The sequence below is a fragment of the Manis javanica genome, chromosome 3 (genome assembly GCF_040802235.1).
Source record: "Manis javanica isolate MJ-LG chromosome 3, MJ_LKY, whole genome shotgun sequence".
Classification (NCBI taxonomy): domain Eukaryota; kingdom Metazoa; phylum Chordata; class Mammalia; order Pholidota; family Manidae; genus Manis; species Manis javanica.
In genome coordinates this window covers 213948199-213962574 of record NC_133158.1, presented here as the reverse complement: position 1 = coordinate 213962574, position 14376 = coordinate 213948199, and the positions used below count along the sequence as shown (strand labels likewise).

At 34.2% G+C, this 14376-nt stretch overlaps 1 protein-coding gene across 2 annotated transcripts in view; it reads right to left on the bottom strand.

The window, feature by feature from the left end:
• Positions 1–4012: 4012 nt before the first annotated feature.
• The window catches only part of GLRA3 (glycine receptor alpha 3), a 134762-nt gene continuing 124398 nt past the window's right edge, over positions 4013–14376 (bottom strand). For both annotated transcript variants that reach the window (XM_017674121.3, XM_017674122.3), the window contains one exon: positions 4013–11744. In XM_017674121.3, the coding sequence (XP_017529610.1) occupies positions 11466–11744 (279 nt within the window). In that variant the 3' untranslated portion in view covers positions 4013–11465. The remainder of the gene's footprint in view (positions 11745–14376) is intronic.

The following is a 14376-nucleotide window of genomic DNA, read 5'->3' as shown; positions in this document are numbered from 1 at the left end:
GATGTGAAATCATACACTGAAATAGGCAAACAACATGACATACAGTTGGATTAAATTTAGTCATCTTGACAACAGATTTAAATTTCCTTTCAATATTTGATATGCTGGGGCTATTATCTCAGTCAAAGAAATTAAAGCAGTTTTGTACATGTTTTCAGCTGGTGTTCCACACTCTGGGCTGATGGCGATGCTAAACCAAAATTCTTTGTCTCGTCTCCATTTCTTTCATGTAAGTTGTCTCTACATCTAGCCTTCCAACCTTTCGGCCTCCAGTCAGATATGGACGAGGCAGTTGACAAAATGAAGCACAGAGAGGGGGAGCATAAATGATACGGTGATGAGACCCCTGGCACATGGCTCCTGACTTCAAAATTAATGTGTGTCTCATCAGCATGACCATGTGTTCACACCTCTTACATTAGCTCAAAGGCCTCCACGTGGTTCCCAGGGAGCATTAAAGAATCCCCCCAAGAACCCTCAGTGAAACTGGAATGGGACTGGGAAGCAAAATGGGTACCTGGGGCACATTTCCCTCTACAACGCTGAAATGTCTACTTCTGTTTCCTATTCCATACTTTTAACTTAACATTTCTTTCATGGCAAAGTCATCTCAAACTTTATAGTAAAATTGTCACTCCCGGAAGATGTTACTATTTATGCTGTAGCTTCTGATCCCAGCAAACCAGGGCCTCAGTTTGAAGATCAAGGGCAAGGGTCCGATGTCAGAGCAGTGGCCCTGCCCCAAAGTCCCCGGGATCAGGAACGCCGACATTCATGACGTGTCATCCAGGCAAGATTGTCTTTTATCTTTAGACTCTTTATCACTCATGAAATAAGGGTTTTAAGTAGGTTATCCCCCCAAACTCTATTTAATAAAGCTGTTAAAGAAGAGGATTGCATGAACTTGCATAATTTTTTTCACTTTTTTTAGGCCAAAATATCACTCTCAATTATTAGTGAAATTAGCCTCATGATTTTGAATGACGTTTATCTGCCCCATACCAGCGAGAGGGAGCCATCCTGTGGCTTAGGCTCAGCGTGGCTTACATTTACAACCTTAGAGAAAGTGTGATCTTTGAAAATAAAAGAGCCTTAGATATTTTATGAATGTCAGCTAAATATTTGATTTACAGGTAATTAAAAAAACTCCAATAATGGGTATAAGTAAGTGTTCTTTAGACAATTTTGGGGGACTGCATAAGATATGCAGCATGCAGCATGTTACTGTTTGTGATTTATTTTCTTATTTGAGAAAACCTTTCCGTACATAGTGGGTTCACAGGTATAATGCTTATCAAGGATGCCAAAGGGGTTTGGGCCCTGTCACTTGGGAAATAACTCAGATGGTAGAATATTTATATTAAAATAGACAATTGCATATTACTTTTTATATTCTGTACATATATTTTTTCTGTACATATTCTGTATATTTCTGGGTCTAAAGAGTCAAACCTTTTGATCAGTTAGGGATTTAATCATGCCAGTAACGGCATGTGAGCTCATCTGTCACATTTTATTGCTTTAGAATATGATACATAGCGTATATTAAAAAGTATGCATGTTTAGCATAAACAAGACCAATGTAACAGTTAATAAAAATGTGCTAACAATATTAAATAGTATCACATTAATGTTACTTTTTAAGAATTTCCTCTTAGAAACTAAATTACATTGCTCATTAGGAGAGTAAGTCATATGAAAACTTTTGCCTAGATGTATTTCTTCATGATATATCATCACAACTTTCTTCATTTTTTTCCCAACATTTTCATTAGTTAACCTTCACAGACCATATGAAAATGATATTTCTAATATAATCAATTCAACATTAGTAAGTGGGTTCTGATTTTTTAGATTCAAGTAAATTACAAAGCGTATGCTCTCTCCATTTATTCCTAATTCTTCCCCTTTTGCATTCACAAAGGGAAAGAATAAATCAATAACAGAATTGGAAAAATATTGTAGTTTATTACAGGCAACACATCTGTGTACATTTCATAATTTTAGAAAAGATTGAGTCTTATTTAGGGATTTTTTTTTTTTGATTTCCTAGAAATAGTACAAGCATAAGGTGAACATAATATGAGCCTCTGGTCCGGGACCCTCGGTTCCTGCAGGAAGAGGAAGGGAAAGGAAACATGCAGAGACAACAACATGATCACGCGGCGGACTTCTGGGGTCTATTCTGGCATCTATTAAGTACAATGTAATAGATTAAAACTATATTTCTCTCAAGCGATTGAATAGCCCGTTATCAACTTTCTCTCAGCAACTCTCTGGCTCTTGAAAAAAATTAAATCTATACTTTTGCATTTCCTACACTGTTTCAAATTTGAATAAATGCACTTTGTTTCCTATTTAAATTTCACTCCATATTTTTTGTTTCGTCACCTAAGATATACAAGGTTACACTTGTAAGAATGCTTCTCACACAAAAACTATTTCAAAAGAGGTTGGTATGAAATTACTTTTTTGGGTGAAGTCATCATTTCCAAAAGACCCTATAAATCAATAAATAACGTGATTTCTGTAACCGAACATTTAGAACGATCTTTTTTTTTTTTCCAGAGAAAAGGAAATCTGACATCAACTCAAAATATTTATTTTGTATGGATGCCTTAAAAACAGAGAACTGTTTGGAAGATTCAGAGCCATTCGGTTGCACAAATAAATATCGTCGTATTTCTAATGGGTATTCATTGTTTGGAGAACAAGTTTTTCGACAACTCCTTCCTCACGTCACAACAGACTGTGAGCAAACCTTCTTTCACAGCCCAGCTTCCAGGTCACGGTGGGCCTGAGTGTTTTTTAGAGAAGTTCATTGTTGGGTAAAGAGCATCTACTGAGATAACTTGATAAGGCAACACATGGGGTCAAATATAAGGAGACAGAAAAACAAAGTACCTAAATATTTATAGCATATTGCAGTCCAGTAACTTTGGCCTCCTTCCAATTACGATTTCCACAGCAGGGTAGCTAACTGTGAATTGTACACAAACTACAAACGAGGACTATGTACAGCAGACTGTTTACAAGGAAGAAAGCAACTACTAACAGTAATGAATTGTGATAAAATACTCATAGAAAAACAACCAATTTAGTGGTATTGAAAATGGTGAATGTAATGAGGAAAATGAAAATATTTTAAACCATGGTAGTACAAATTGATTTCTTAAAATTGTAGTTTACTAATAAGCTATAGTCGCATTATGCTGATTCATATATGTTTGTATGAGCATCTATCGCCACTAAATAGCACTGTACTTACAGATGAGATTGCCCGATTCAGTGGCATTTCAGTCAAGAGTCTCAGTTCATTATATGAACTGTTCAAATGCAGCTCAGTGAAGGCTGGCTCATTAAGGAAAATCATAAGGCCTATTTAGGAAGAATTTTTCAATCTATCCATTTTCCTGAGCCTTGTGCTGCCAATAAATAAATACATACCATTATGTAAAAGCCTGTTGCATATACATATAGGTACTCCAAAAATAAGAGACCAGTTATTATATACCACACAGCAATATTTTCTTAAATCTTTTATGCCTTAATTTTTCAGTTATTTCCCTACTATTATACTATCACCAAACTCCAGCCTACGGTGTGGAAGAAAAGAGTGAGTTGTAAATTCAGATGAAATAAAGAAAAAGACCTACACTCCATTTTGAAACAGTCTCCATGGACAAGTTCAGTAAATGTGGCTTTGTCCAATAAACTGATTATAAGCAAAGGCTTTCAAACATACAAAAGCTGTAAGTATGATCATGTCAAACCATTTTTCTAGACAGTGACACGTCTTCTCTCATTCCATGCAGCAAGTAAGCTCCACTGTCCCCTTGTCATACATCACCTCCAGTCTTCTCCGAATGACGTGTCGATGGGTTTGCAATCCAGATGTCACGGTTGCCATCTGAACAGAAATGTTGTCTGACATTTGTCAGGAAAACAACGTGACCCTCTGGTAAAATAAAATGTGTTCTTTATAAAAATGGGACAAACAAGGTATCCATTTTCCTGAAAAGTGTTCATTTTTATTGTTTTTGATCATATTCTCTACAGTTACATGATAAATACCACATACTGTGCACGAGTTAACAGCTCTGATTAGAGTTTGGTAGTTGCCGAATCAAACTGAAGATAATAAATGAGAAACAATTGGAACAGTCATGCATACATTTAAAAATATATTTTCAACATAATTTCCTGAAAAAATATGACATCATCTGGACAGGAAGACAAACATCAGACTCAGGAAGACATGGTTTAAATCTACAGAGAAGGAACACCATAAAATAGCAATACCTTTTTTTGGGTAATCTTTGAAACATCTTGACTCACTTATAAGAAAGTTACTGTCTATGATATTAGAATGGTGCACGGATAATATACGGCACATTCTCTTCATTTTGTTTTCCACAGAAATGAAAAATCATCCCAGTAGGTTCCAACACTGGGCCTTTTCCTGGCCTTTCACCCTCAGCTCCTTAACTCCTCCTTTCTATTCACAAGCCAGGCTGCACAAAGTGTCCATTACTGGGGCTGCCCCAAGGCACCTTTGCAAAAACTCTCCTAGAGAAAAATAAACTATTAAAATAAAACAACTGAATTCATTATATTTTTATTATAGCTTTAGTCTAAAAATATGAATTATGTTTGGTTGATAGACTTCTTCTAAATCCATATTATTTTGTGGGATTTTATATATTATCTTCATAGGAGCTTCATTTTTAAATACTGAATTTAAAATTATTGTTAAATTATATTATATATCATAATACTGTAAATACTGCATATAATTTACATAGAATTTTTAAATATATTTCTCTTTTTCTACATAGACAATTTTATATTTGATTATTTTATAAACCTGACAACATCTTATCATTGTTTAACACTTAAGTGCATTTACTAATAGCTTAAATAGTAAAGCTAGTGGTAAGGGGTGGAAGAAAGTTTATTGAGTCTAAACATGGGCAGCAGACAGAAAATATATCACGCACTGTCTTAAGGGAAAGAAGTAGATTTCTTTGGATTCTATGAAGTAAAAGTCATTTCTTGATGAAAATAAACTTAAAAAAATATTATTTAGAGCTATGCCACGATGGAATAGCCTGCCATCAAAGTAACGAGGCACCTGTAGCTCTATGAGTTTTAGGAGAATGTGGATAATTTTGTACCAGAAATTATGATGGTTAAGATTCTCATGTTGGGAGGAAAACTGATCAGAAGCACATCAAGGTTTACTTTTAATTCAAGGTTTTCATTGAGAGATGGCAAAACTGAATTTGAAGAAAGAAAAAGTTATAAAACTCCCAGTGTTAAACTAAGTTTTACTAGGACTATGTGCAGTCATGTCAATTGTTTTCACTTGTAAATTTATTAATAACCTAGAATTTTATGTCTTACTCTAAACGTACTGAATTCAGCACTTAGAACAGTGGCAATTATGTAAAAGGCTCTTGCCGAATATTTGTTCAATCAACAATTGAATTATATCTTCTATGTTGACCACCACTAGGAGATAGGTATTTTTTTAAATGCATATGGGATTCAAATGTACAGCCAGGGGTCAGAAACACTATTTTTTTTAAAGTACTACTCCACCACCTTTTAAATTCTCCTCTTATTTGGTTTGTGTGTGAACCGTAAAAAATACTGAGAAAAGTGCCTAAGACACTACAAAGTCACCCAGTATTACTAGTTACTGCTGTGCGTCTCTTAGAAGAAGTGTTTGACAAATAGCCATTCTTCAAAGACAGTCCAAGCAATGTTTTAGAATTCTTTTGGTAATAGTTGGAGAAAGATTTAATCCATGCGGCTTCATTCATATGTTGTTGAAGCAAAACATGATGGTCTCATAATTAAAAAATGGCCAATTCAAATGACTGCACTGCTGATATTTCCCACTGGGGATCACTTACATGGCAAAACCTATCACAGAACTATGTATCTGTCTATAAAAGCTGACTTCTTCTGTATTTCCAATTTGAAGGAATCTATCCCATTAGCATCATATAATTATGTGTGTGTGTGTGTGTGTGTGTGTGTGTGTGTGCGCGCGCGCGCACAAGACAGGGAAAAGGTAAGAGATACAGACAGTATTAAAATGGAAAGTGTAGAAGAAAAAGTGACTAAGAGGATCCTAGGTATTAGGATCCTCAGGATTTCTTTACATTTTGGCCCCATTTCTGGGAGAAGCATCTCCAGAACATTTCCCCTGCCTAGTTATTTTCCATTCCCAGGGAGTTATATTTTACACATGGGCACTAAGCATCTCTGTTATGGCAGAATTAGCATCACTTTACTTTTTAAGTAATGAGCATAACAGCTGACTCCCTATGGAAATTCACTTTTTGATACCAGTGAGGGCTGGGATAAGAGCTTAATGTTAAAGATAATTAAGTGAATGTGATTCATAGAGTATGCTGCTTATTTGTTCATGAATATTTTATATAACAGTGAGAATAAAATGAAATTGCTACGTTTTCCTTCTCTTTGTATTATGTGAACAAGAAGATAGGAACCAGGGTCTCTGTTGAGGAACTGACTGTGCACGTGTGAGCAGAAGCTTTAATTTTGTAGTTTGGTGGGGCACCTTCCAGCCCTGACTTACTCCATGAGGACAGCACGCTTTAGAAAGTGGCTGTTCCTGCAACCCTGGCTCCTGGCGCAAGATGACACGTGGATCTGAGCTGAAGCCAGCCGGGTTGAGCCCCCAGAGTCACAGCTTGGAAATGAATAAAAATGCAACTGATGTAATGAGTATTTTATTTGCACTCAATCTGTGTGTCCATGCAGTGCATTTTTTAAAATACTGTATTAAAAATTAGCAGATTATCTTATAGCGACCAGCTGTAACTCTACTAATCATTTTTAGAATCCTTTTAAAATGTCAAAGGGATGAGCTGATAAACTTCAAGGTCTAAAATATGTCATGGAAACTGCTTAAAGATTACGAGATGGACATGATTATGTATACACTGCTCTGAATGGTATTGTGGCTCCAACTAGAGGATACAGTAAGCAATTACGAAGGCATCTTGGAGAAGATTCAGTTGTCACTGTATTCAAATTTCAGTCTTTTATCAAGTTCTAATCTTCGTGGTTATATCTTTCCCTGACCGTTATTCAGATATGTTCAGCTAAAGAAAGTGGTCTTGTCAAAATTATTTGAAAAACTGCAAAGTTCTTTCATTTTGCTTGAGTAGATTAGGGAATTTGGGGTACAATTTCAAGCAGTCCTGAAATTTGTCACTTAAAGAAATGGTGCAGTTCTTGCAACTAAATTCTCTGAAATGCACAATAAGCCAGCCACTAAGAGTGCAAATTTTGTCTATAGTCTGTTGGTGCTTATTGTGTCAATAATTGTGCTAAAAGTTCCAGTATCTCTATACTAGCATGTGACTGAGAAGCCAAGCACAGGTAATAAAATTAGTAGTTCAAAAACTGAAACTCAGATTCACAGGCAAAATGTAGTTGTTATAACTGTGCTTAATAGGTGAGTACAATTCAAAAGACAAGTTTGAAATTATAAATATGCAAACAATATCGTGAGTCACTGAGACAGTTCCTGACTAATCTCCTCAGGGAACTAAGATAATGATTACAGGTCATATTTCCATTGATTATATTTCCTTTGGATAGGCCGTTAAAACTGGGCCTACTTTGTGGGTGGAAAACATACTTATTCTTTTAATGTGTTTTTAATCAAGTCCATTATTTTATAGTCTTTGTCTTCTCGGTATCAGTAAATACTGACCAACTATGTATATGTTTATGCTATGTACTTGGAGTGGCTTTCTTTCCTTTACTAATTCAGTGTCAACTAGATAAAAAAATACAGATGATATAGGCTAATAAATTTTGAGAGTTTTTGCTGTTACCTATGTTGCAAAGTATGTGAAATTTGTTTTATTTAGAGTAGGAGACATGACCCCAAATACTGTTAATGACTGATGGGTCTAAGGACGGTGGCACATTTTCATTCTCAGAGGGCTCTAAATGGTTCTTCGGGTTGTTATGAATTTCAGTCTTGCCAATTTACTACTTTTAATATTGAGAATATTTTCTACTTTTAATATTGGAAAGCCCATATTCCCTTGTGTCCATTTCATGTGTGGTGTACTTTATAGACAAAAGGGAGGTTTTAGCTGCCAATATAATAGTTTCCAGAAATGGCTAGAAGGTTATGGTATATTATATTAAGAAGAGAAAAGTATATTTTTAAAAACGGGGTGAAAGATATTTAGAAAAGGGGGTGTATAGTACAGAAGATACACCCATTTTTCTCTTAAAATCACAACAACATAAGTTGTGAAGAGTGCTAACGTAGTTAACAACTTGTTCTCTGTTAAACATGTTGACTTATTTACGTTTTCTTTATTTTCCTCTAAAATTGTCATTATCTTCTGTAAGATCCTGGGAATTCACAAACCCAATATAGGGATATATAGATTTTAAAGCATTTATAATTCAAAATTAAGGTCAAAGTTATTAGAATATATCCATAGAAGAAGAATTGATTATAGGTTAAGTAGTCACAATGGCCCCTTAAATTAGGCAACTAGGAGTTGATGAACACTCCAGGTGAGTAACTGCCATGGAGAAACATCTGGAAAGGTTGCAGAAGTTTTAGAAACCCTTGGTTTTCTGGAATGTATTTTAAATAGCCTAGAAACTTCTAGGTCCCCTATAGTTTAAGTCTAATTCTAATGGCTGTGAAAGAAAGAGATGAATAGCATATCTCATTCTAAGGTACAAAGTTTCCTAAAAAGTCATATACTATGGAACTGTGTATTTCAATGGTCAAGATACATAATTATAAAAAAAGTAAAATAAACTGTACAAAAGTTACAAGCTTTCTAATGTGGCTATTTCAAAATACTTCAGGATATCCATATTAAAATTCGAATTTATGTGTAGATAGTTCAGGTAAATACATGAATTTTTATTTTCTCACCATTAATAGTTTCCTGGTTGGTCTAACTTGAAATATTAGGGTTTGTCAGAGGGCTTATGGAGGCAAATGCTACTCTGGGATGCTAATTGCAATGTAGTTTCCAGTTTCAAAGGGTCTGTAGAGTTCATTAGAGGGGACACAGTCCTTTCAACATTTTTGATTCAACCATATTTGCCTTGTCTCTGTTGCCGTATGGGTGATGGCTGTCAAAGTATTTTCTTAGTGGAGTAAGATGATGGTTAAGTATCTGTACTTAAGCAAAGTACTGAACATCTGAGATGGAGAGATTTCTACCAGACCAACTCCCCTGCTGACAAGTTGGCTCATGGCTAATGTTTTTATATTCCAAGTCTCAGATTTTTAAAAAAGAGACATTTTTCTTATTCTTAAATATGAGAACAAGTGAGATCCATGAATTTCTTTGGGGGCATAAGTTCATTATTTTTCTGTTTGCTCCTAGAAGAATTCACTTAATGTAAGCAATGATGGGTGACTTTTGAAATGACATGTGAAGTATAGAAAAATGCATTCAAGTATTTCAGAGACATATTGAGACAATGTAGTTCATCATTACTTCAAATGGCCCAGCTTATCTTCTGAGAACACAAACAACATATCTTGTTCCGACAAGAATATATTTTCACGGTTTTGGTTTACACATACCAAGGGAAGAAGAGTATGTTCAACTTTTGGGTACAGAGTCCTTAAAATTAGTAAGGACATAGCAATAATTTATTTCAGTCTTGGAATTTACATTTAATGCCAACATGATGGTTTTTTCCTAATAGTGTTTTAAATTGCTCATAAAGGAGAATTTCATCTTTTGTAGCAAAAATTGCTGAACAGATATTTTTTGAGTTATTTTTATAAACTACAATTGGATGGACTATAGTTCAGTAACATTGAGAAATTTTAGCTTTAAATGGCAGTTCTTGCTTTTCACTTAAGAGTGGTTAAAGGTTGGAAAATAATTCCATTGGGTTCGAGAACTGGCTAATTTTCATTTCTTTAATCTGAGATGATAATTGTTCTAAACTTTTCTTTGTCAATAATTCAATACACTGAGTTCCCCTTTAGCAAATCTAACTAATAATAAAACATATCTAAAAAGCACTCTGGAGCTTTTAAAAATATAACATTACTGATAAAAATAATGCAAAAATAGCAAAACTGAAAAAGAATCAGCATCTGTTTCTATTTGGCCAAGAACTCTATCACATAGTTGTCCTTCATTACAGTGTGTGAAATGAATTAATGTCCACTGTAATTGGAATAATTCTGCTGAGTTGCTGATAAATTTTTAGTAAAAATTTTATTTAGTTATTCACATCTAGTGAAAGGCTTACATGTTGAAACAATTAATTCAGAAGTACAAAAACAATCAATCCTCACTTTGTAGAAATGACTTATTTATATAATTAAGAATTAAAATCTCCCTCCTTATGTTTGGAGCTAGGAGTTTGAGTCCATATAACTGTGATGGGAAAACTGTTCTTATTAAAAAATCTTTCATAAATCCAGTTTTGTTTTCATTAAATTCATTTTTATCAAAATGTAAATACTTTAATCCCACTGAATTTTAAAGCCTAATTCTAAGCTAACATATAAAAGTCTTAGTGAACTTTGTTCGATTATGTCAAAACATTAAACCTAATTACGTACTGACAGTTAAGCAGCTGTTAAAAATCTAAGGAAATAAGGGTGCTGGCTAGACATTTTCAGTGTTTGGCAACGCATAATTGCTACAACACTGATTTAAAAATAATAATGTTGTTTTCAGTATTTCCACCTTCATTCATAGAGATACAAAGTTAACAAACGTAGATTTTTTAAAATATAATATGACCTCTTAAGTCATTTGTTTAAACTCTCCAGAGAGTTTATAAACAAACAATAGAAGTTTTTTTAATTTAACCTTCTAGTTTAAAATTCATTGTTATTGCGTATGATAAGTTGGTCCCATAGTATTTGGATGTACAATCTCTATTCCTTTTGAGTGAGTTTTCCACTGAATTAGTTGATTCTTTTTCTATTTTGTAACTACAGTATAAGAAAATATTTTAAAGCCTCAAGGTAAGTGATTTCTATATTCAATATTTCCCCTTCTTCTTTTTATAAAGTTTGTTGTGCAAATTTTACTTTTGTAAGATACAATATCATTGAATTAAAAAACAAATTGCAAAGTAGTTTTCACAGGTACTGATAAGTGATACTACATTACATACAAACATATGGCAGTAATACTCCATTTTTATGATACTATGAAAGAACAGATAACTTTAAATTAACACAAAATAGAATCCCTATATATTATTTGCATCCTTTAAAAGAATCTTAATCTGTCTCATGACTTTGCATAGCAAATCATACTAATACCTTCCCACGTGCCATGTTAATACAGCGATCATTATACGCCACGCCCACACACACGCACGCGTGCACACAATACCTATGGCAGAAAAGCTTTCTTTGAATTGACTGTTTATACTTGCACACCCCCAGAGACTTAATCTTGTTGCTGATGAATATCCTCATGCCTAAGAATTTTATAGATAACCCAGTAGAAAATATTAAAAATCAAAAAGGCTAATGGGAAGCAGGCTCGGGAGATGGTGTCAATCTTCTTGGCCCGGTCGATAAAAACCTTCCTCATTTCGTCAGGGCTTTTCGGCTTTACCTGGATAGGATGGTTTGGGCCCTTTGGGGTCACACCGTCTTTCGCTTGCAGACAGGGTCCCATTCCGTAGGCTGTGAAGCTGAATCGACTTTCCCTAACGTCATCGTCCTGTCACAGGAAAACATAAGAAAGTACTCTCGTCATGTAGCAGAGCACACTTCAGAATCATGACTTGAGATTTATCATGAAAAGTATTATTATTAAAAACGAAAAGATAAGTGAAGCATATCAAGTTTCACTGATTTATCCTATGCAATAGATAGTGTCCGTTAAGAAATATAAAGCTCTTAGATGATATGTTTTAGTGGTAAAATGAAACATTCTGGTATTGCCTACATTTTGCTAGAATTCTAAAGAAATTGAGCAAGAAAAAAATATATATATATATATCAGGATTTTATGCTATGCATGTTCATATATTAGGTATTTTTACATTATGTATCTAAATGGTTAAATACTTGATATCAAAGGGGAAAAATACCAGCATCATTGACTGAATTTTTCTTTTTCATGGAGGCAAATTTTTTTAATGCTTGTTTCCTACAATTTTATGATACTTGGTTGGAAAATGCAGTCTAGCTCAACACTGGTTTTTATTACCCTAACTTAATGTTATTTCCATGTCTTACACTAACCCATTTGGACGACTATAATCTGGCACATATTCTAGTTTGTATACAATTACTTTTCAGGAACATTGGGTTGAAATTATTAATGAAATCTGGCAGAAGTTTATTTAATGTTAAAGAAAATTATAACCTACTATTTTCTGAAAGTATTGTTACTTTTCAGTTAAATATTGCAAATTGAAGAGAATTCCCCATGTAAGTGTATGAAAAAAACCCCACAATTTAAAGGAAAACTTATTTAATAAAAATACACTTGTAACGGGAAATATGGTATTTAATAATTTATAATGAAATTCATTTATGAATAATTTAATTTAACATTTATTTAGAATATAACAGTAGGTGGCTGCCAATTAATTGGATTTTTTTGCTACTGCAGTTGAAGGTTTAAATGATGACATCTTATAAGGTTGTTATAGCTCTCTTTATGAAAGTAATTTTTGATGATAATATGAGAGATATAAGCAATTAATTGTCAAATTCTTGAAAAATTATTTTGGATCTGTGAATGTAAGGGCTCAGTATATTGCACATTATAGTATATTACAAAAACATGAAAATTAAAAATTGAAATTTTAAATGAATGAATATATAGAATTGTTAAATTCTTTAAATAGAAATTTAAAAAATTTAATACATTCAATTAAAATTAATCTAAAAATGAGAAGATAATCAAAGTTGATGTAATAATGGATAAAACAGCTTTTGGAGAATTATAAACCAAGGCAATTCCATCTGAAAAACAAAAAACATAAATACTGGAAAATACCTCACTGTAAGATGTATAAGCAATTGAATTTTGAGGAAATAAGTTTGAAATAAAAGCTGATGACCCAAATTACTTCTACCTACTGTTGTAATCTTGCAAAGATCAGAAATTAGCTTTCCCATAGGCTTTAAAAAGGATGCTTATTTATGGTGATTTTTTTTAACTTCCATGGAAATTTTAGGCCTAAATTATTGTTTGCTTTGAATTTTCTAGTATCTTGAAAAGAAGCGAATGTACTAGGAATTAAACTGTTCTTTTATAAGTACAAGCATGAGCAAATCATGTTGCTGCTTGCATTCCAGAAGTGAAATATAGGTCATTTGGGTAATTGTTTTTATGTTCTACAAGTTTTATGTGCCAACCAGGTGAATGCTGAAGTATACAATTGCCTTTAAACTACATCAATCCATGTGTTAAAAAAAAAAAATCTTAAAACAGAACAAAAGATAACTTCCCAATGAACATTTATTAGGAGGTGTTGACTTACTAGTTGAACCAACTGAGAGACTGAGTAGAAAAATGCTAAGATCTTAGGATTCTAGTGTTTAGTAGATTCCACTGGCTTTTCCTGAGAAATTATTGACATGCGTAACTCTATCAGGTTATGTGTACAGAATGCTTTGATTTGCATGTATTTTGAAATGGTCACTGCAGTAGGTTTAGCTAACATCCACTGTCTCCTGTAGATACAACAAAAAGAAAAAAAATTCTCTTGGGATCTGCTCTCTTAATAACTTTCCTGCATACTCCAGAACAGTGTCAACTATAGTCATCATGTCGTACATTACATCCCTAGTACTTATTTATCTCATAAGCGGAAGTTTGTGCCTTTTAACCGCCTTCCTCCATTGACTGTTTTTCTAGCCATCTGTTCTGCAGAACTTATTATTTTCAAGCCTTTAGAGAACCCCAGCTGCTTATCGCAAAACAGAGACAATCTTTTTAAGATTTAATGTATTTAGTGAAAAACTGTATTTTCCTCAACTGTATCTACCCCAACAACTAACTGTGAGTAGAGGGAAACCATCAGGCCTGGGCTGTTTTAGGGGAACATGGTGTTTGCTCCATTTACTGTGAAGGATGTCAGCTGCCCTGGGGGAGCTGGGTCAGTGGCCCGGAGGCTGTCAGTATGTGACCAGACGGTATACAGGCTTGATGGCAAATAAAGGCTGTGGCTACTGGGTCAAGGTGATCATACATGCCTTGACTTACGTCTGTGGCGGCTGAATCGGCATGCCCATGTGGGTGGGGCAAACACAATGTCCTCTTGAGTAACTGCAGGGCTCCCGTGAGATGAAGGTGCAGCCATCGGGGGTGTCCTCTGCCTCACATGCTCCCAGAG